Genomic DNA, 23746 nt, shown 5'->3' with positions numbered 1-23746 from the left:
ATCTGTGCTTAATACGTACAGGAAATGCCCATTACAGAATGCCATTAGCTGAGCCATCTAATTTGATTAGTGTCATAATCACAAAATCCATTCTTTCTATTCCCCACTGTTTCCTCTAACCAAAAAAAAAAAAAAAAAAAGGAGAATTTGCATATTTTAATGACATTAGGAGATGCTTGTGGTAGTTCAGGTGAGAAATGATGGCGTCTCAGCTTGGGCTGAAAGTGCCGGATGGCAAGAAATTGATGAAATTGAGAGGGAGTCAACAGATCTAAGTGACCAAATTTAAGTGGAGTTTGCAGGAGAGAAAGATATCAAGGGTAACTCCCCAGTTTCCGGATCTACACATGTATCATTTACCTAACATGTGTGCGAAGACTAGAAGGGGAGTAAATTGAGGAGTGAGGTCAGGGTGATACCTTTTTAACAAATCAAAGGCTTGTGGCCACCCTGCATTGAGAAAATCTTTTGGCACCATTTTTCCAACAGCATTTGCTCACTTCCTGTCTCTGTGTCACATTTTGGTAATTCTTGCAATATTTCAAACTTTTCCATTATTATTTTTGTTCTGGTGATCTGTGATCAGTGATTATGACTCACTGAAGGCTCAGATGGTGGTCAGCATTTTACAGCAATAAAGTATTTTTTAATTAAGGTATGCACATTGTTTTGTTTTTTTAAGACAATGTGACTGCACACTCAATAGACTGCAATATAGTGTAAACATAACTTTTGTCTACACTAGGAAACCAAAAAATTCATTTGATTTGCTTAATTGAGATATTTGCTTTATTGCAATGGTCTGGAACTGAACCCACAGTGTCTCTGAGGTCTGCCTGTAATGTATGCAAATTAAATTTTGGAATTATCCTCCAAGGGAGATGCTGAGTTGGTAATTAGTTGAATATTACTGTGAAACTTAGAAGACAAATCTGTCAAGTATATACAGTGAGAATATTTCTACATGTAGATGATACTAAATACCATGAAATTGTATGGTATCATTTAGAAAAAGAATGTAGAAGGGAAGAGAAAATCAATCAATATTGTAAGCATATATACATACACATTTATAGTGTTGATATGCAGGTCACATTTTTAGTTTTATATTACATCCATTTAGCTAAGCTAGAACTAGGTTTCTCAAAATTTCCTTCCATGCAAATTTTCAGGTTAGCTTCATGCGCATGAGATATTTTTCATGAAACTTGGAAGATTTGGAAGCAGTAGCCACGTGCTTTTTAAACAGGGACAGTCGGTGAAGGACGTAAGCTGCCACTCACTTGCTTGGCTTGAGAAAATAGCCAGTTCCCAACTCCTCCAGGTCCAGGGAGAGTTTCTCCTTCAGCTTTTACAACTCTTGGGTCAGATGAATGTTTAGCTCCAGGTGTGAGTTTAGTGTTAGCTTCTCCTGCAGGACACGTCCATTTCTAAGTTGGAGGCTTGGAAACAGGGAGAGGCTGATGACCATTATCTTGGTTCCAACTGATCCTTGCAGGTTTCAGCTTGTCTTGCTCCCTTCACTTCAAATCCATCTTCAGTTGCCCAGTGGACTTCTCGCTCCAGCCATACACAAGAAGCATCAACCTCACATAGACGATTTTACTAACTTCCAGAGGCTTCTATCTTTTGACTGAATCCTGAATGACACAGGTAAAAACCTTTCTCTTTATTAATTTTGTTGTGGTGGTGGTGTTGGTGGTGGTAATACTATTGTAGCATCAAGAAGAGAGGAGCAGCATGAACTTGTCAAGCTACAGAGGACAATGCCAGGCATGATACTCTTCTCTCTGGTACTGGGGATGGAATTCTACAAACTCCAAATTACTCCGGTCAGCCTACCTCCCGTTAGGTTCTGCCATTAAGGAGCAAAGACAGAGATAAGAAAGCCCGGACAAGAGACGAACCTGCTCATTTCTTGATTCCTGTCCACAGTGACCCTTCGCTCCAGAAGTAGTGGTTAGTTTCTGATCCAGGCTATAATCCCATCACTCCTAGAGCCCACCTAGTCCCGCCCACTGAGGAACTGGCACTCCCGTGTCCAGGCTCTAAAACACCAACAGCACTCCACCGAGGCCCTTCCTCAGAGGTGGGCATCCTAATTTTGCAGCATTTTGACTTTGATAACTTCAGCTCCTTCTTTTACTACCCCTCCACCTTAGTGGAAGCTGCTAGATGCTTCCTGCAGATATCACCTTAGTGTTTCCTCCATATTCCCTCTTTTTGTTTTCAGTGTTTGAACACCAGACTGCAAAATCTCTGTATTAAGTTTAATCATTTCATCTACATGGAGTGGCGTCTTTTGTCTTGCGTGGACCCTTGTCTGATACATACTGCCTCTTAACACATGGGAAAACATACTGGAGGAGTACCCAATAGTTGGAAGAAAATTATCAAAGAAAATTTCTTTGAGGAGCTGGTGTCTGAGCTGAATCTTCAGCGTGGAAATGTTTATAGAATGTTTTACCAAGTTCCTAGCATAAATAAAAATATTCAAGATGAATATTTTTTCTCCTGTTTGGCCATATTGCCACTGTGACTCTTTTTGATTATTACTAAACTACTATTATGAGGAATACTCAGGGATTAGAGAGCTAAAAGGGTTCTGGAAATGGGGGGTGTGGTCATTCTTGGGCATGAGATGAGGACACAGAAGGGCACCTAGAACATGTAGACGCACAGAGAGCATGACATAGGGAAGGGTAAGTCATTCATAGATGGGCTTCCAGATGGAAGAGGAAAAGTTGAAGGGAGTTAGGGTACAACAGAGTGTGTGAACTGTGAGACTAGGTTTGCATATGGTTCTGAGAAGCCCAGGGAGCTAGTAGACCGGCGGCTGACATTCCGTACAGAGCAGTCTCTCTGATGGAAGTCCAGTTACATTTCCAAAGGAGACACATGTGGGTTGAGGTTGACCAGGGATGAGTCTATGCACATTTCTGTTGAAGGTGAAGGCTGTTGGACATGAATCGGTGAGAGTGGGTATGGGGAGAACAGAAGAGATTTGGAAATCAGGAAGTAGAATCGGCAGTGTCGGTGACTGATTTGTTGTAAAAGGAGAAAAATAAGAAGAAATTAACTTGTGAAGCAAGCTTTCTGGCAACGACAAGAGTGTGCATGGAAGTGCCAGCCATCAGCACAATGCTTCTAGAAAGAGGAACAGAGCTGGACTAAGATTCTTAGTTCAGTTTAAAACCTGACATGTGTTTTGGTCCATGTGGGCTGCAAAGTACCATAGACTTGGTGGCTTGTAAACAGCAGAAATGTACTGCCACAGTTCCGGAGGCTGGAAGTCTGAGACCAGGTGAAGGCCCTTGCAGACGTGTCCTTGAATCCTCATGTGGGGGAAGGGATCAGGGATCTCTCTGCAGCCTCTTAAGCAGGCACTAACCCCATTCCTGAGGGCCCAGCCCATGACCTTAAGTACCTCCCAGAGACCTTCTAATAGCATCACACTGGGCGATAAGATTCAACACATGAATTGTGAGGACACAAGCATTCAGATGCTAGCTGTGTGTTTTAGCTATCTATATGAAGTAAGCTCCATAGATGTAGCAAACTTGTCTGTCTTGCTCATGATTTACATTCCTGACAGCTACTATAACATCAGGCAGAGAACAATCACACCAACACTGTTCATAGAAGGAATGATGTTTGATTGTGAAGGAAAGAATGTATTATGAATTTTTAGCACATAAATAATAGATGTTCCCAGAGAAGAATCTAGAAAAAAAAAAAATAAGTAGGTTTGATAAAATAGGAAAAAAAAAATCTAATCACTAACTTTAAAAAAAAAACCACAAAAAACCCTAAGTTTTGTATTGCCAAGAAAATAGTTTGTATTGCAAAGCCATTTGCAAAAATATGTTATTTTATCTCGAGTTCCACAGCATCATGTTTTGTACATGGATTCATTCATCTAGTCAAAAAGTGAGTGTCTGCTCTGTACCAGGCACTGCTCTAAACTCTGTGAATCCCATAACAAAGAGAACAAAGTCACTGCCCTCGTGGTGCTTATATTCTCATGGGTTGAGATGCACATATAAGTAGTAAATTATGTCGTGTGTCATAAGTAATCAGTCCTGTGGAAAAATAATCAAGTGTGATCATTTAGTGGATGCCCCAAGAAGGGCAGTAGCAAGTCAGGTCGTCATGGGGATGAGAAGGCTGATTGGTTCAGGCAAAGGGGTGAGCAAATTCTCAAGTAAGGTTGTGCCTTTCAGGTAAGAGAAACAGCCCTGGCAGGGCTTGAAGCCACAGCGGTGGCCTGGCGAGCAGCTCCTGTAAGGTTACAGCTGCCCTACTCAGAGCTGGTGGCCGAGACAAAGCCCCAGCTAACGTTTAACTTGTATACAGTGACCTGTAAGCATGGGAAAGGATGCTTAACCAAGTTTGAAAGCAAACAAAAATTAGAGTAATTTGGACTTTGGCCTGATAAATGAACAAAATAGATGATGCATCATGCTGTTGAAAATATAGGAAAATGGGCCATATTACATTCAGCTCAAGGGGAGTGCACATTTGGACAATGTTTTTTAGCACTACCCTACTTAGAAGATTTAAATTTTAATGCTTTGGACCCTGTCATTTTAGTTCTGAGAGTATTCCAGTAATATTATCAGAGAGAAACTTCAAGATGTATTTATGAGGAAATTTATTTATTATAAAACTGCGTAAGATAATAACAAATTTAGAAATTCCCTAACATAGTAAAATGCATTCTGATACCTCTGTTAAATAGAATATTAGACAGCCATCAAATATGGAAGCCATCTCTGGCACAGACCATCGAAGAGCCCAAGTACCTGTTTTATCCCCCCTTTCCTGATAGAAACTCCATGTTTTTAGCTAGGCCTTTGGCCACGTAGAACAGACACTTCACTTCACCATTTCTGTGCCGCCCTGAGTTACTCTGTGGGGACTTAGTGGTGGTTCTTGGCTTCCAGGAAGAGAAGGCTCCCCGAAAGGGAGGGGCCTGTATCTTCTGTGTCTTCCCCTTTCTTGCTGGCCGGAGGGCTGCATTCGCGGTGTCCCAGTAAGAGCTGCAGCTCCAACAGCATCTCTGACCAAGCCGTGATCTCTGAGATACAAGGTGCTCAGTGACAAGGACAGAAGGGACAGCCTGAGGACACCTTGGAGAGCCCCCGCCCCCCAGTCAGCCCTGGATGGCTTTCCCCAGCCCTCAGAGCCTCACGCTGTTTGCCTTACTCATCAGAATCCTCGGTGGTTATTTTGAAAAAAGAAAAGTGCACGTCACAGAGTATCTTACATGGTTATGTTTCTAAATACATCTGTGAGTTTGTATATGTGGGGAGGGAGAGAGAGAGACAGCAGGATGGAGGAAAGGGAACATAAATCATTTCACGGAACACATGATTTTTCACTTCCCTCTTTATAACTTTCCATTCTAAAGGGATATTCTTACATAATCGTATTGTTCTCAGGATTAAAACAAAGTAAAGCTTTTTTATTTTTTAGTGCTTATATAAATTGGCCTTCATTTGCAGTTTGAATGTTAAAATAATGAATATACAGATACAGATATATATTGGTAATTTTTTTTTAAAAATCAACATTCTGATAATTTTTTCATTGTTAAAAATACAATTTTATTTTTTTAAAAAATTTATTATGTTCAGTTAGCCACCAAATAGTACATCATTAGTTTGTGATGTAGTGTTCAATGATTCATTAATTGCATATTACACTCAGTGCTCATCACAAAATGTGCCCTCTTTAATGCCCACCACCCTGTTACCCAATCCCCCTCCCTTCAGAAACCCTCAGTTTATTTCCCAGAGTCCAGAGTCTCTCTTGGTTTGTCTCCCTCTCTGATTTCTCCCCCTTCAGTTTTCCCTCCCTTCCCCTACGGTCCTCTGTGCTGTTCCTTATATTGCACATATGAGTGAAACCATATGATAATTGTCTTTCTCTGCTTGACTTACTTTACTCAGCATAATCCCCTCCAGTCCCATCCATGTCGATGCAAACGGTGGGTATTCATCCTTTCTGGTGGCTGAGTAATATCCCATTGTATATATGGACCACATCTTCTTTGTCCATTCATCTGTCAATGGACATCTCAGCTCTTTCCACCATTTGGCTATTGTGGACATTGCTGCTATGAACATTGGGGTGCACATGCCCCATCTTTTCACTACATCTGTGTCTTTGGGATAAATACCCAGTAGCACAATCGCTGGGTCATAGGGTAGCTCTATTTTTAATGTCTTGAGGAGCCTCCACACTGTTTTCCAAAGTGGCTGCACCAGCTTGCATTCCCACCAACAGTGTAAGAGGGTTCCCATTTCTCCGCATCCTTGCCAACATTTGTTGTTTCCTGTTTTGTTAATTTTTGCCATTCTAACGGGTGTAAGGTGGTATCTCATTACATTCTGATCAGTTTAAAAAATTACTACTTAGGAATAAATTAACAAAGGCCACTGGCCTTTATATGTTTTTAGGGGGACACCTGGGTGGCTCAGTCGTTAAGCATCTGCCTTCAGCTCAGGTCATGATCCCAGGGTCCTGGGATTGAGCCTCACATTGGGCTCCCTGCTCAGCGGGGAGCCTGCTTCTCCCTCTCCCTCTGCTGCTCCCCCTGCTTGTGCTCACGTAGGTGCACTCTCTCTCTCTGACAAAGAAATAAAATCTTATATATATATATATGTACATATATATATATATGTTTTTAGGTGAACTTATAAATGAACTCAGAGATAAAAGATTTTTGACATTCTAGGGTTCACAAAAAATACTGCTTGTAGTTCATTACAAAATATTATTAAAAATATCCTATGGCCAAGTTAGAAATAAATCAAAATAAATTAGAACCCTGTCTATAAATATAAATGTGGGAGTTCCAAGTCAAATATTAGTAACATTATCTCAAATGGAGAATGAATGACCCTCTAAGACAAAGATTTCATCCCAACAATATAATCATTGCTTAATATCAGGACGCCTATTAATGTAATCATATTATTTATGCATTAACTATTTTTTTATGTTTTCCTATACTTAAACTTTGTTTTGCAGTGAAAATGATTTACTTCTACGATAAAATGAGAAAACAAACATTATTTTTTTTTAAATTTATTAAGTACTAACTCAGCAACAGTATGACCGTGGTTTTAGCTTGGCGTTGGCTGAGGGTGGGCAAGTGGGAAGTTCAGTAGAAAAACATTCACAATCAAATGTTAACCTTTTAAAATAGTAGATTCACAGAGAATGGAATGGCTCAATTTTCCTGGAAAAATTAGAAGAAAACATAAGTAAAGGGGTTATTGGAGGTAAGACATAAACAGAACTAATCTCTACTGTGAGGTGTGCCTTCACAGAAGGGCTATGGGCCCATCATCCCCAAAGGGGAGGATCTGCACGGGGGCCTGACCGTCTCAGCACAGACCCAACAGCCATCAGTTGACCCTGTGGTCCAGGTGGGCCTCATCACATACCGAGAAGGAATGAGACTTGGCCCAGCTGTCTTCTTGGGGAGGAAGCCACATATCAGCTGTCTATGCAAGGCCAATTGTTTTCGGCATGCATCGGAACAAAATATTCTCTACTCACTAGGTAGGTCATTGAAAGATATGAAGACTGAAGAATTTTCTAGCTGGCTACCATTAGACTTACAATTTCTGATAATTTCAAATGAAAGCAGGGTTTTACTGAGGACCATTAAGAAAATGCAGAGGAGATTGACTAGTGGGCAGTTGCTCTCCGTTCCCACTCTCCACTCTAGGTTATATGTACAGACTCTGAGAAGGGAGCACCCAATTCCGTTTCTTGGAGACATTTACCTGAGATGCTTCATATGGATTTTAATTCCCAGGAAAGAGGTAGAAATATCGTGTCATGGATAATCTCTCAATCGTGGGCATCTGGATCATTGTATTTGGCTTCTCAAATGCATTTTGAACCTAAGGTAGTAAAGAAAATCTTCAGAGGTTTCCTAAGAGGGAAATCTGGACTTCTCTCTTAGGAGTATAGTGCATCTCTATTGGCTATAGTGCATATATGAACAAAATAGTATCATCAAAAGCATTTTCTGAATAAATAAGGCTATCAGAGTCAGAGAAACTCACTCTGGTTCCATGCGGTACTTCAAAAAAATCCTCCTCTTTAAGCAAACCTGGGGTACAGGAAGGGGTGTCATGACGGCTTAAGATCTTTCAGGATTCCCAAAAAAAGGGCTTGAAAATGGTTGCACAGCTTTCTGGGGCATAACAGTGAAAAGACAAGAAGAACCCTACCTTTCGGAAAATCTCCTCCAAATGGTGACAACAAGAATACTCTCCTAAGTAGTAGATAAGCTGGGAAATGAAGACAGAGCCCTCTGTGTTCAATCTCCAAGAAACATTATCTGCAAATAAAAGGCATTGAAATACTGGGAGATGTGTCCTTCGTATAAGTGTGGAGGACTCTTGGAGCCATAGCTTTTGGTCACGGTTTGATTTTGATGCTTTGGAGAGAGAGAGACAAATCTGGATAAAGCTGGGGTGTCAGGTTTCCACAGCGGGCAAAGAGAAAACCGTCATGGGCCCTCAGTCGAAAACACCCTGCGTGTGTTCCTAGGCAGAGCCAAAGTTATCCCCCGACTGCTGCAGGAAGTGGAAAAGAACAGAATTCCTTCAGCACTTACTATATAATCAAAAAAAGAATCTAGATCTTGCCATTCCTTGAGTCTGGACCTCTTCATCCGCACTGTTTGCTAATGTAATATTGTACCCGTACTTTTTTATCACGAACGTTGTTTGAGCCTCTGCTTCTCCTCACTGTTGCAGTGTGATCAAAAAGCCAATCGTCCCCTGTTCATCCCTTTACCTGCAGCTGCCTCCCTGCTTCTTCTTCCTTTTCGTAGTTACATTTCTCGGGCTTGTCTCACTCACCATGTTCACACGCTCCTAGCCCGCTCACCCCGGGCTCCTGTCTCCCTCCCCCTATAACTTCACGCAGAGCTCCCCCACGACCAGCCATGACCTCCGAGTCATTAAACCTCACGGTCCCTTACTGAGCCTCACCTGTACCTGATCCCTCATTCAAATCAGAAACTGGCCGTAACTCCCAGATTCTTTCTGGGTAACTCTGACAACACATGCTCGTCTTACTTTGCTTTCCTATACTCCAGCCATACTCTCGGAGTCCACTCTGTGGACTGGGACTTCCGTCTCTCCCAGTTCAAGCCTCTGCTTTGGGATGTCTTCTCAATCTGCTCCCTGTTTGTGGATCATTTTGTCCATTGTTAGAACATTAAAGCTAATCCCTAGGCAATCATGTCCCCAAATCCTGATGCCGATCTCTTTTCTGAAATATACAGCCTTGTAACTCTCTTCTTTTCCTCCTGAAGTATGCTGAAGGCATCTCACACTTTCTTGCAGGATTCCCATTTTAATGAAGGCACCACAGTCATCCCTGGTGACCTCGAGTCCTCTCTGTCACCCCTTCTCATTCACCTGCCATATCCGCTAAACACCAGGTCATACAAATTTCACATACTAATTATTTCTGGATTCAACAGCTATGTCTTCCCAAGACTGGCATTATCACCTGTGGCCCATGATACAGCAGTCACATTTTAACCTTCCTCCCCATATCGCCTCTTGCTGTACCATAACCCATTCCCCAGAGAACCCCCAGAGTGGTCATCTAAAAATGTCAGTCTTATCATTGCCTGGTGTACCTTTCACCAAAATTTCCTATTACTATTACTGTAAAGTAATATTAGTAATAAAGCAAGTCAACATAAAAGATCAAATCCTTCCCTAACATATGAGGTCTCAAATTATACAGCCCCTGCCTACCCCTCCATCCTCTCTCTTGCTACTGGCCCCTGGCTCCATGCTCCAGACGCACTGGCCCTGTTTTCCAAGCTCCTCTCTTTCCCAGGTTCTCTGTGTACACTGCTTTTTCTATCTGGAATGTCCTTCTCTTACTATTGACATAGTTAACTCCTTCATTTTTCAACATGTTTTTCCTGAAAGCACCTAACAGGGTCAACAGTTATTATGTACTTGTGTGAGGTGGTGCCTGTATTTTCCTCTCAGTCCATCTCTGCCCCTCTGCTCGTCACTCCATAAGGCTCAGCAAGCACGTCTGCTTCAGCTGTGCATCATGTGCCCCGAAACAGTTGTCTCCGTTCATCGTTACATGTACAGAAAGGAATGGAGGAATTACACATAGTAGACTTCATGCCCTTAACTTAAACAGTCTCTTAGAGCATACATCAGGCTGGATATGCCTTTTTAACTTCCTTTAGTAGCTAAAAGTAGAGAGCTCTTCTTTCCAATAAAACTTTATTCAAACTCCAACATGTAAGACAAAGTAGAGCTGTTCCAGGTATGGAATGGGTGTTTCCCACATGGCCTATTTCCTGTTTCCCCAGACTAGACTCAGAGCATCCTCCTGGGCCAGCAGAATCTCAGGCCCTCCCCTGGACCTACAAATTGGAACTCTACATGTAATGACATTCTGTGCACATCCAGGTTTGTAATCACTACACCAGAGCACTTAGAGCTGTGACTTGTATGGGGTGCCTGGGTGGCTCAGTTGGTTGGGCCTCTGCCTTCGGCTCAGGTCATGAACCCAGGGTCTTGGAATCGAGCCCCGCGTTGGGCTCCCTGCTCCGTGGGGAGACTGCTCCCCCTGCTTGTGCTCACTCTCTCTCTCTCAAATAAAATTCTTAAAAAGAACTGTGACTTATGTAAACCAGATTCTGGAAATTGCCTGGGTTCTGTAAATCACTCATAAAACAATACCATAGATGACGATTAAATAGATTTCCCACAGGTTTGACCGTGATCAATTTGGCGTATCTTCTGTTTCTATCTTTTACTATTTCTTTCCTGCCAAAGAAGGATTTTCAGTCGTTGTCTCCATTATACTGAAGTCAGGTATTTGAATGTTAACTAAATTTTTAAGACTAGACTCAAATAACCAGCCAAGAGGTTCTAGAATGTGTGAAGCAAGAATTACAGTGTTACTTGATTGCCTTGTTTAACCGCTAGTAGATGATCAGGTGGACCAAACCATGGGACTAAAATACACTTCTGTGCCATTGCTATATTAAGTAAACAAGCAAACAAACAAAAACAACTCTTCATTTATTTATAGTTACACTATTTTAAGTTCGGATCCTCACGAAAGTCCAGTTTACCTTGAAAGTTTCCTCCAAAATCAAGACTTTCAGCTTTCTAGTTATAAAAATAATCTCAATATTTTAAACCTCTTCTCTATAAAGTCTATCATTAGAGAAGAGATGTTCTTCTATTAGTGATCAGGTAGGATCATAGCCAAGCCTGTGATCTGGAAACTGATAGGAGATTGAGAGACTGCTCTCTAAAGTCACTTACGTGGAGTCGAAGATTTGAACGCGATGAAGTCCTTCTCCACGTGGGTCTTTTCTATGGCATCACTGGCGATATAACGCTGCAAGGGCTGGTAATATGTCCACGCAAACGCTTCTCCCACATCAGTCACCCAGACGGTCCCGTCACCTCCTGGAAGAGACACCCTTGTCTTATGAAAGAAGTTACACACACAGACACACACACAAAATCTCTTCTACCATTCTACCCTTACTTCAGTACATTCCAATGTGGAATTTATTAAAAATGCAAGTATGTTACTACTAGAAAAACCAACTCACTGACTGGGAACCATACAGAGCCCACTTAACGTTTAGAATGACCTTGTCCCGAAGGATCGGGACATTTGTTACTATTCTGGCATGCTTCACACTTCTTAAAAAATGATACAGACTTAATTTCTCTCTTTTTTTTAAGATTATTTATTCATTGATTTGAGAGAGAGAGAGAGCGAGCAGGCGTGTGAGCACATGAAAGAGCAGGGGAGGGGGAGGGAAAAGCAGACTCCCCGCTGAGCAGGGAGCACGATGCAGGGCTCGATCCCAGGACCCTGGGATCATGACCTGAGCCGAAGGTAGACGCTTAACGACTGAGCCACCCAGGTGCCCCCAGACCTAATTTCTTTCTGGCCCAGACCTGAGTGCAGTTCTAAAATGTTGTCCCTGTCACCCATCCTTGGGAAAATGAAGGCTAGCTGCTAGGCGAACAGAAAAAGATGCCTGGACCCACCCTGGGTCCCGTAACCCCAACTCACTGCCTCGGCAGGCCTGCGTGATGATGACCTTGGGCTTGTCTTTGAGACTCTGGCAGTTACGGTTGTTGAAAATCTGGAAGATGGTGTCATCGGGAAGAATGTCCGGCTCTTCATCTCTGTGCTTCGTGCCACAGATCCCGTCCAGGGTGCCGTGGGACATGAACACCAGGAACGTGCTGTCGGAGAATCGGTGCTCTTGGCGGGTGGCAAAGTTCTTCAGTTCCGTTTTCATTTCCTGAAAGAATCTCCAGGGTCACTACCTAGGAGCTCTCCATCTACAGTTTGTACTCAAATAGTAGGTGGAGCAAGCTTTAAGGAATCAGACGGTTTGGACAGAATGGAATTGTGAGAGAAATTTCGTTCTGACATAAAACCAGAAAATTAGATATATAGAATGTAAAGGTTAGCAGGGTTTTGTTTTGCTTTTAAGATTTATTTATTTATTTGAGAGAGAGAAAGAAGAGAGAGAGAGAGTTGTGGGAGGGGCAGAGAGAGGGGGAGAATCTCAAGCAGTCTCCATGCTGAGCACAGAGCCCAACACAGGGCTCGATCTCAGGATGCTGAGATCATGACCTGAGCCAAAACCAAGACTAGGAGGCTCAAACCAGGCACCCCTAGCGGGTTTTTCGTACAGCGTGTAGCCCAGTGGTTTTCAGTAGAACCTTAGGCTGGGGGAGGTGCTGGGAGGTGGAGTATAAGGAAGGGCACGTGAGGTGGCAGGTCTCCCACCGGAAGGCTTTCTTTTCATCTGTATTACATGTTGGGCGGGGAGTTTTAAGTTAAAACTTTTAATAAAAACTTAGGGGACTAAGTTTTTATTAAAAAAGAGTGAGACAGAGAGTAAGGGACTGTTTCCTATTGACATAAAGTAGAGACACTTAACAAATTTCTTCTGAGGTTTCAAATGGTTTGTCCAAAGTCACCCAAGATATTTTTTTGGCAGAGACAGGATCACAACTTTGTGTGTATGTGTGTGCTCACAATCTTTTTTTTTTTTTTTGACTGCATACTTGGCTTTACATTTAGACACATAATATTGAAATTATAAAGGCCTCAGAGTTGTGTCTTCCATAGACTATCAAGTCATCGGTGCCTCCCAAACTGAGAGCATTAGAAAGATCCAATATTTTTAATGAAATACTACCCTATAGATCTTTGCTATAAAAATGTGCATTGGAAGAGGCTGAAACCCAGGGATGCCTATTCTGGAGAAAGAGAATTCCTGTAACACGCACTGTGTTCTTCTAGCTGCAAAGGAAGAAGTCCAGGAAGGAAGCTTATCCCACTATCCTGGGCCATTACCAGAGCTGTGAGATTTTCCTTTATAACCACCGAATATCCAAGGTTTTCAAGCAGGCCTTGCATCCCTGAAATGTCATTTTCAGAGCCTTCTCGCTCAGAAAGATAGTCAAATTCTTTGTTGCAAATGATGAGGGCCAGGCGTGTTCGGCCCTCCTTCTCCATCACTGGATATATCTGCAAATAATAGACACAGGGTGAGTTACATGTGGCCTCCCCACTTTTGCCTGCAAAGTCCACACAAAACAGACTGGATGGCTGGAGGACTTGGGGATGGAGACAGGTACACTCATGCAGAAAGACCCAGGACTCCAGACTGAAAGCATGTACAGTAGCTGAGCATGCACTCCGGGAACCTGGCTTTGGTTCGGTGGTGGGGAGGAGTTTCAAGTATGTCGGAGGACGGGCTGAAACAGACAGGAAATCTGATGGAAGGGCCACTTAATTAGGTGACATGATTAAATAACATTCTATGCCTTTTGGGCTGATCCAAAGGCATCTGTATCAAGAACTAAAATTCCCAGTGGGTTACCAGTATGCAGTTTGAGTGGACAGTCTTGTGTGTTCCTACTCCAAAGGGTGTTACCTCATGTAGTCTTACAGTCTTCAGTCCTTGAGAATGCTTACAGGGACAAAGCTTCAGCACGTCCACTTGGGAAGCCTGGATTTCCTGAATAACTATGAAAGAAAAAAAATAACTCTTTAGGGAGTAGCACCCCCTGCCTTGCAGTCACAGAGATCTTTTCACTGGGCTCTCATTCTTTGGAAACGCTTACTGCCATCCCTTCAAAAAGCTTCATATAACAAGAAAATCATTTTGTATAAAAAATGACAAAAACAAAAATCTTGAGTAGTCCCTCTTTCTTTTTGCTTCTTGCTAACCCCACGGCCAGTTTCTGTTTCTGTCAGTGATCATGATATGGGCTAATCTTTCATACCCAGCACATTAGACTCACATAAGCACAGTACCCAAGATCTGGAAGGAGGCCTCATGATCATCTGGCCTGGTCAAGTCATTATTCAGATATCTGAACTCCACTCACAGTATCCCTACTGTGTTGTTATTACCACTAGTGAAATGTCTCCACTAACGGGGAACTTGCAGTGTTCTAAAGCACTCTGAACAGTTCTGAGGATCCCAAAGCGTGAACCTTATAAGCATTGGTATGTATTTCCTGCACTGGGACCATCCAGAAAAATGTCTAATTCCTTTCCCGCTGAAAGCTCATGAATATTTCTATGGCTTCAAAATATCTTACCTTGTGTTTCGATTATTTTATGTAAATGCCCCAGAAAAACAATGATTATATTTTATCTTAATTGTGTTTACTGTATGGTAAGCTTAATTAGGACAGGGAAGGTGTGTTTAATTTTTGTATTTCCAGCATCTAGAATGATAGTCTGGCACAGATTAAAAGTTTATAACTGCTTGTTAATGAATCATTACCTTCAGATACTTGAAAATAGCCACCAGGTATCTGCCACTTTCTCCTGCCTTTTGTTTTTCCAGAGGGAAACCAGCCTTCTGTTCCTTCCAGTATCTTTGTGTAAGAATGATTTCATCTTTTGAACCAAGCAATCTGTTAATCTGCCTGCATCTCTCCCCATCTACTGTCCTCCCCAATAAAAGGAAGGAATATACTTCCTCCTGTCTTAAGTGACTCTCTTTGTGCCCGGAATTCCAATTCCTCTCCCCCGCAAGATCTTGACTCAGGCGTTTATTCAGCCCCGTCCCATCCCTCTCCCTCTTCCCCCTGCAGTGTTCGCCCCATGGCATATCACGTGCCTTCACACCCCTCTGTCTCACAAACACCTCCCCTCCAGCTGTTGTCCCGAGTCCATGTCTCAGCACAACTCCTTAAAGGTTGTGTCCTGCTGCACTGTTTCCATTTTTTCAACTCTCATTTTGTTCTTGTGTGCAACACACCCTAGCTGTCACTCTCACCCTCAAATCCTTGTGATCAAAGTTCCCACTGACCATTTATTGCTTTTTCAGCATTTACTCTGGTGAAACACATCTTCTTCCTTCCTTGAACAGTGTTCTCCAGGATTCTGTGATGCTGTGTGTTATGGCTGTTCTTCCTCAAGCTGCTGGCTTTCGCTCTTCTGCCACATGTCTAAAAGTTGGGTCTTTCTACATTAGACCATCTGTTACCCTCTGTGAGTCACCTCTGCCCAGGTGGCCTCTTCAGGCACATCATCCTACCTACTGTCTACATGCTCCTGAATCCCCAGAGCTATTCCTAGGCCTGGTTCTTCTGTGAACACCTGGGTTGAATACACCTGTGTATTCAATATCTACCCTGGGCTGTACTACACACATCAAAGTGAACATGTACAGGGAAGGACTCCTAATATTTGTCCATGCCTAGAGATCTGTTTCTCCTGAGTTTTCCCTCAACTACAAGTTTTCTTCCACCTCAGTTAGTCATAAGCTTCACCTAGTTGACAACCAAAACCAAGATTCATCCTGATTCCTTTTCTTCCTGCATTAGTGCAAAGCCTATCCATCCTTGGTTTTTGTTGACTCTACCTCCAAAAGAGATCAGATGTTACCACTTCTCATCCTCTCTGTTAGTACAACCCCAGCCTAAAAGCTATTATTTTTTAACTGAAATATTTGAATACCCTTGGCCTTTCTGATGCTATGCTTCTTTATCATTCCTCCATTTAAATACTTCTAAAGCCTTTCTATTGCAAGTAAAATCCTTCTTTCTCACTTTCAAAAGGCCCAGAGTAGTATGGTAGCTTCAGCCTAAGTCCATAACGGCTTTTCCTACCACGTACCCTAATTTGCTACTCTCCCATCAGATTGGCTTTTTGACATGACACGTCCATATGTGCTCAGGGCCCTTGGACTTGCTTCCTTCCCATGGGATGCTTTTGCTTTAGATTGTGGCACAAACCCCTCTCTATAGTTCAAGTATGTACCAAAATATCACCCCAAATGAGTTCTCATAATTGTTCGCCCTGGCCCACATGCCTCGCCTCTTTTCTCTTGTCCATTTCCTGACTTGTACTATTTTTTTCATGTTTACTGTCCATGCATCTTCACTACACTGTCAACTCCATGAAAGCAGGACCTTGATTTATCTTGCTTACTGCTATAAGCAGTGATTAGAAGACTAGACAGTAGTTTTCAGTTAATATGTGTGTGTGTATATATATATACAGCAAATAAAAATTAAGAAGTTTTTATGCCTTTGTAAACTTGTCCAGAACATCTGAAAATATGGTACTCGCAACACAATACAACACTACCCCTTTCTAGACACAGAGATTCTTTGATGTGGTTTAATAACTCATCAGTTTCTTTAGTGATCACACAGTATGTGTAACTAGTCCTGTTGTGTGTTTCTGAACGTGCTTTTCTTAAACACATCCTTGCTCTGTTTATGCAGTTGTTACTTGCTTATCTGTTTGATGTTTTATGAATCTTTTACAGTTGTTATTACTATCATTGAAAACTATAAGTTCCAGAAAGGTTGGGTTATTTACACCAGAGAACATGGTTAGTCAGTGGCAGTATTGGGCTCAGTGTAGAGATTGCTTGCGTTTCATTCCAGTTCTCTTTCCACTACAGTGTACGGACTCTCCATCTGCCTTAGCTCACAGAATGTCACCAAGCATCCATGACACTGCCTGCCATAGGCAGAAGCCATGCGTGCAGCCTCCAACCCTCTCCCTAATTTCATGACCTTCACTTTCACTTCCAGATTCTTAGAAGATGGAAGAGTGGGGGGTTAAATGCTGACCTTCCTTTGACACGGGTAGGCACAGAAGGAAGAAATAACCTGGAATTTCTGAACCCATCTCTGGTCTCTCCTCTGTAACTGAGGGCCCCTATCACTTAGGGCCTTACCCTGAGTGAGGTCTGAGGGTTTGCATGAGCCACTGGGTTTGGTGGCACCTGCTAGAGGGAGAGCCAGTGCCTGGGATGACTCAGCATTTTCTTCTCCACTTCCTTCAGGATTATTTCAGATTCTGAGGTGGAATGAACAAAAAGTTAAGGATCAATGTTCTACGCTGAAATTATTTCCAGAGATGGAAACTGACTAAAACCACAGTTTCCTAGGTCTTAACTACAGTGCCTTCTGACAGCCCTAGTGGTTCATTTGAGAGTGTTCATTTGTGATGTGAGATTTCAACACACTTACCTGTCAGAGAAGAAGATGACTCGCTGCTCTCAGATTCATCATCTTCATTTTCAGCATGAGATTCTGAAAGAATAGGAAAAGAAGATTTGTTAGCAGGACTAGGTTTCTAGAACCTACACAGTTGAAACTCTTTCCCTTGCACTCACAAGAAAGTGATGATGTTTGGCATGGGGTTACCCTATGAAGCATGGACATTTGGCTCATTTTCTAAGCTTCAGATTTGTCTTACAGGACTGTGACTTTGTGCCGTGTGAAGGAGGAGGCAGAGTTTCCATGAAACAATGAAGAGCTCCTTATGTTCCTGCTTATATAATTCAAGGAATAATCAAATTCTTTAATCAAGGCTTTTCTGCAATAGCATTTTCCATTCTGAGGAAAGAATGTACACAGCTCTATAATGTTTGGTAGTCTTTCAGCAGCCACAAAATCATCCCAGAAGGATGTTCCAAATATTGGGAATACACTCATGTATATATTGTACTCTAGAGTAGGGGTCAGGAGACTCTGGCCTATAGGCCAAGGTCAGTTCAACACCAGGTTTTTGGTCCATAAAGCTTTATTGGGACACATCCACAGTCATTTTATACTTATTATCTATTGCTACTTTTATGCCACAGCATCACATTTGAGTCACTGTGACAGAAAGTTTGGTCCAAAAAACTTAAAACATTGACTCTCTTGACCCTTCAAAGAGAGAGTGTGCCAACCCATGCTTCAGAGAGAAAGACACACTTATGTTCCACTAATGTCCCTCAGATTCCCTAGGTACTCCTTTAACAAAGACATCGTGGGTTCTCAGAGATTTATCCCTTGAGCCAAGCCACAGCTAAGCAGGGGACAGTGGATTGTTTTGTTTTGTTTTGTTTTCTATTGAACATTTTACATGTGGGAATAACTCTGGAGTCCACAGCGTATGGCCAGAGTAGCACAGATCAGCTAAAGATGGTCCCTGAATTTACTAGAGCTCCAGCACCATTTATGCAATTCACAAGTATTTACTGAGCACCTATTACGTGTCAGGTGCCATTTCCATACTTGGGGCTCTCCTCATAAACAAAACAGACATAGCTCCATGCATCATGGAGTTTACATTTTAGCAGAGGGAGATATAATACAGCAAATAAGAAATGTTAAGGGATGATGGAAGGTGACAGTTGCCGAGGGAAAAGCAAGACATGTAGGAGTATAAAGTGATTTTGGATGCTGCCACATGGACTAGGGGGGCCCGGGTCCTTTTGCCATCTTATATAAGTTCATCAGGCAAAGAAAGTACTAAAGATGTGGATAGTTTGTTCTCCCCTTGCAAATAGAAATAAGAAGACAGAGATTGCATAAGAGAGCAGGTAAAGAATAAGTTAGTAGTCCTTTGGCCCAAGATACTCACTTAAACTCAGCAGTCTCCTGGAATTGATGAAATGGTCCATAAATACTTTTCCTACCATTTGAGTTTTCTCGGTGAAATCGCCAAACAGGTTTTCGGTCTTATTCACGATGCCATTCACTTTTTTCCCTATTGTCTGTAACTCTTGCTTATCTAACACCTTCTTTTCTTTCAAGTCCTCCAAGAAGCCACCAAACATGGTGCTGGCAATCATCTTTATCTCATTGACTGGATCTTGTGGCGATCTCTTCTCTGTGAGAACAATAGGATTTTAGGAATTGACAGGACTTTAGATCTCTGATTCTAGGCCCATGGTTCTCAAATTTAACAAGGGAGAGTATCTGAGAGCTTGGTAAGCAGAGCTTCCTGAACCCCATTCCCAGAAATCTGATTTAATAGATCAGAGTAGAGTGCATTATTTTTATTTCTAATTATGCTTTTGTTGACTCTGCCTCCAAAAGAGGTCCAGATGTTACCACTTGTCATCCTCTCCATTGGTACAACCCCAGCCTAAAAGCTATTATCTCTTAACTGAAATATTTAAATACCTTTGGACTTTCTGATGCTATGGTTCTTTATCACTCCTCCATTTAAATACGTCTAAAGTCTTTCTATTGCAAATAAAATCCAATTCTTTCTCACTTTCAAAAAGGCCCAAAGTAGTATGGTAGCTTCAGCCTGACTCCATAACAGCTCTTCCTACCACGTACCCTAATTTGCTACTCTCCCATCAGATTGGCTTTTTGACATGACACGTCCATTTCTGCTCAGCACCCTTGGGCTTGCCTCCCTTCCATGGCATGCTTTTGCTTTAGTTTGTGGCACAAACCCCTCTCTGTAGTTCAAGTATGCACTGAAACATCACCTCAGATGAATTCTATAATTGTTCACCCTGGCCCACATGCCTCGCCTCTTTTCTCTTGTCCATTTCCTGACTTGTACTATTTTTTTTTCATGTTTACTATCTATGTACCTTCACTACACTGTCAACCCCATGAATGCAGGACCTTGATTTATCTTGCTTACTGCTATAAGCAGTGATAAGAATAGTAGACAGTAGGCTTTCAGTTCATATATGCATACACATATATGTATAGATGAATGGATATAACAGCAAATAAAGATTACAATGTTCTTACACCTTTGTAAACTTGTCCAGAACATCTGAAAATATGGTACTCGCAACACAAAACTATCAGTAATCCCTTTCTAGACACTGCGATTGTCTCAATAACTCATCAGTTTCTTTAGTGATCACACAGTATGTGTATCTAGTCCTGTTGTGTGCTTTTTTTTTACACCAGAGAACATGGTTAGTCAGTGGCAGTATTGGGCTCAGTGTAGAGATTGCTTGCGTTTCATTCCAGTTCTCTTTCCACTACAGTGTACGGACTCTCCATCTGCCTTAGCTCACAGAATGTCACCAAGCATCCATGACACTGCCTGTCATAGGCAGAAGCCATGCGTGCAGCCTCCAACCCTCTCCCTAATTTCATGACCTTCACTTTCACTTCCAGATTCTTAGAAGATGGAAGAGTGGGGGGTTAAATGCTGACCTTCCTTTGACACGGGTAGGCACAGAAGGAAGAAATAACCTGGAATTTCTGAACCCATCTCTGGTCTCTCCTCTGTAACTGAGGGCCCCTATCACTTAGGGCCTTACCCTGAGTGAGGTCTGAGGGTTTGCATGAGCCACTGGGTTTGGTGGCACCTGCTAGAGGGAGAGCCAGTGCCTGGGATGACTCAGCATTTTCTTCTCCACTTCCTTCAGGATTATTTCAGATTCTGAGGTGGAATGAACAAAAAGTTAAGGATCAATGTTCTACGCTGAAATTATTTCCAGAGATGGAAACTGACTAAAACCACAGTTTCCTAGGTCTTAACTACAGTGCCTTCTGACAGCCCTAGTGGTTCATTTGAGAGTGTTCATTTGTGATGTGAGATTTCAACACACTTACCTGTCAGAGAAGAAGATGACTCGCTGCTCTCAGATTCATCATCTTCATTTTCAGCATGAGATTCTGAAAGAATAGGAAAAGAAGATTTGTTAGCAGGACTAGGTTTCTAGAACCTACACAGTTGAAACTCTTTCCCTTGCACTCACAAGAAAGTGATGATGTTTGGCATGGGGTTACCCTATGAAGCATGGACATTTGGCTCATTTTCTAAGCTTCAGATTTGTCTTACAGGACTGTGACTTTGTGCCGTGTGAAGGAGGAGGCAGAGTTTCCATGAAACAATGAAGAGCTCCTTATGTTCCTGCTTATATAATTCAAGGAATAATCAAATTCTTTAATCAAGGCTCTTCTGCAATAGCATTTTCCATTCTGAGGAAAGAATGTACACAGCTCTATAATGTTTGGTAGTCTTTCAGCAGCCACAAAATCATCCCAGAAGGATGTTCCAAATATTGGGAATACACTCATGTATATATTGTACTCTAGAGTAGGGGTCAGGAGACTCTGGCCTATAGGCCAAGGTCAGTTCAACACCAGGTTTTTGGTCCATAAAGCTTTATTGGGACACATCCACAGTCATTCTATACTTATTATCTATTGCTACTTTTATGCCACAGCATCACATTTGAGTCACTGTGACAGAAAGTTTGGTCCAAAAAACTTAAAACATTGACTCTCTTGACCCTTCAAAGAGAGAGTGTGCCAACCCATGCTTCAGAGAGAAAGACACACTTATGTTCCACTAATGTCCCTCAGATTCCCTAGGTATTCCTTTAACAAAGACATCGTGGGTTCTCAGAGATTTATCCCTTGAGCCAAGCCACAGCTAAGCAGGGGACAGTGGATTGTTTTGTTTTGTTTTGTTTTCTATTGAACATTTTACATGTGGGAATAACTCTGGAGTCCACAGCGTATGGCCAGAGTAGCACAGATCAGCTAAAGATGGTCCCTGAATTTACTAGAGCTCCAGCACCATTTATGCAATTCACAAGTATTTACTGAGCACCTATTACGTGTCAGGTGCCATTTCCATACTTGGGGCTCTCCTCATAAACAAAACAGACATAGCTCCATGCATCATGGAGTTTACATTTTAGCAGAGGGAGATATAATACAGCAAATAAGAAATGTTAAGGGATGATGGAAGGTGACAGTTGCCGAGGGAAAAGCAAGACATGTAGGAGTATAAAGTGATTTTGGATGCTGCCACATGGACTAGGGGGGCCCGGGTCCTTTTGCCATCTTATATAAGTTCATCAGGCAAAGAAAGTACTAAAGATGTGGATAGTTTGTTCTCCCCTTGCAAATAGAAATAAGAAGACAGAGATTGCATAAGAGAGCAGGTAAAGAATAAGTTAGTAGTCCTTTGGCCCAAGATACTCACTTAAACTCAGCAGTCTCCTGGAATTGATGAAATGGTCCATAAATACTTTTCCTACCATTTGAGTTTTCTCGGTGAAATCGCCAAACAGGTTTTCGGTCTTATTCACGATGCCATTCACTTTTTTCCCTATTGTCTGTAACTCTTGCTTATCTAACACCTTCTTTTCTTTCAAGTCCTCCAAGAAGCCACCAAACATGGTGCTGGCAATCATCTTTATCTCATTGACTGGATCTTGTGGCGATCTCTTCTCTGTGAGAACAATAGGATTTTAGGAATTGACAGGACTTTAGATCTCTGATTCTAGGCCCATGGTTCTCAAATTTAACAAGGGAGAGTATCTGAGAGCTTGGTAAGCAGAGCTTCCTGAACCCCATTCCCAGAAATCTGATTTAATAGGTCAGAGTGGAGTGCATGAGTCTTTAGTTCTACCAATCTCAGGTGATATCAAAACTACTGTTCTGAGGACCACACGCAAAGTACCACCAATCTTCCCCAATCCTATGCTTTTTTACTGGTGGAGAAAATGAGCCTTGGGGAAGGAAGCAACTTCATTAAGTAGCTTAGTGATGGCTGCCTCATTTCAGCTTGGTATCATCTGTGATCCCTTTGCTTCCTGTCACTTTTATCAATAACTCTTTTAAAAACACACTGTAGTTAATATGTATAGAAGTAAAGCATGAAAGTATTACCACCTATGGAAGAATGCTTGTTTGTTTCCCCGGCTAGGGCTGGCAGGGTGGGTCTGTATTCTGAGATTGAGAGCACACATTGTGGCTGGCTTGCTCACTGCTGGAAACGAAAGGTCACACAGAGAGCAGAAATATGGAGGAAATGAAATACACTCTCTTCAACTGGATAGCCCTCACCCTGAAGAGAACACTTAAGAAATGGTTAGAACACTCAGTATGAGCTCAAAGAAAAGACTAAAATCACAGGAAAGTTCTGAGAATGTAGGTCCAGATAGTTTACACTTCTTTTTTTTTTTTTTCCTCCAAAAAGCCTTAGCTTCTCAGCCAAAATACTTTGTCTGCTCCACACTTGCTTCCTGTGCCCCAAGCTCCCATCCCTCACATTCCCAGAGTAAAACAGTTCTGTCTCATGAGAGCCCCTTTCAGGGCTCTACCTCCTGCCCCGCACTCCTTCCTCCTGAGCTGTAACTCCCCCAGAACATGGGCCTAAACCACAGAAAACCGGAGGCACTCACCAGCCATTGCTGCTCTGGCTCTCTGGGCAGGAAATGTAGTGAAAATGAAAGCAGCCTTCTCCCTTTCCTCTCAGTGGACTGGTGTGCTGGTGTTGCCTAAAATGGGAAACTACAGCCTTTCAAATTCTCTTGTCCATGCAGAGATAGAATTTGACTCTTCTTCTGGTATGTATCTTACTTCCTTTGGCAGGCGAGAATTCTACCACTGAACCACCAATGCCCCACTCTTACTTCCTTTGGAAA

General features: G+C 42.2%; 1 protein-coding gene across 1 annotated transcript; it reads right to left on the bottom strand.

Moving 5' to 3' along the window:
* Nucleotides 1–7079: 7079 nt before the first annotated feature.
* On the bottom strand, nucleotides 7080–23745 carry LOC114211415 (caspase-12-like). The gene is given in 11 exon segments (XM_088017829.1): nucleotides 7080–7249; nucleotides 7803–7922; nucleotides 8256–8365; nucleotides 11352–11498; nucleotides 12121–12355; nucleotides 13423–13554; nucleotides 13556–13596; nucleotides 18961–19209; nucleotides 20916–20978; nucleotides 22300–22548; nucleotides 23504–23745. Coding segments are annotated over 10 exon segments (1332 nt in total). The 5' UTR covers nucleotides 23511–23745; the 3' UTR covers nucleotides 7080–7249; nucleotides 7803–7823.
* Nucleotide 23746: the final 1 nt, after the last annotated feature.

Source organism: Eumetopias jubatus, unplaced genomic scaffold (genome assembly GCF_037043125.1).
Source record: "Eumetopias jubatus isolate StellerSeaLion01/CBP00866 unplaced genomic scaffold, mEumJub1_p1.0 scaffold_13, whole genome shotgun sequence".
Lineage (NCBI taxonomy): Eukaryota > Metazoa > Chordata > Mammalia > Carnivora > Otariidae > Eumetopias > Eumetopias jubatus.
Note: the sequence above shows the minus strand (reverse complement) of the source record. Positions and strands in the feature narration are given on the sequence as shown.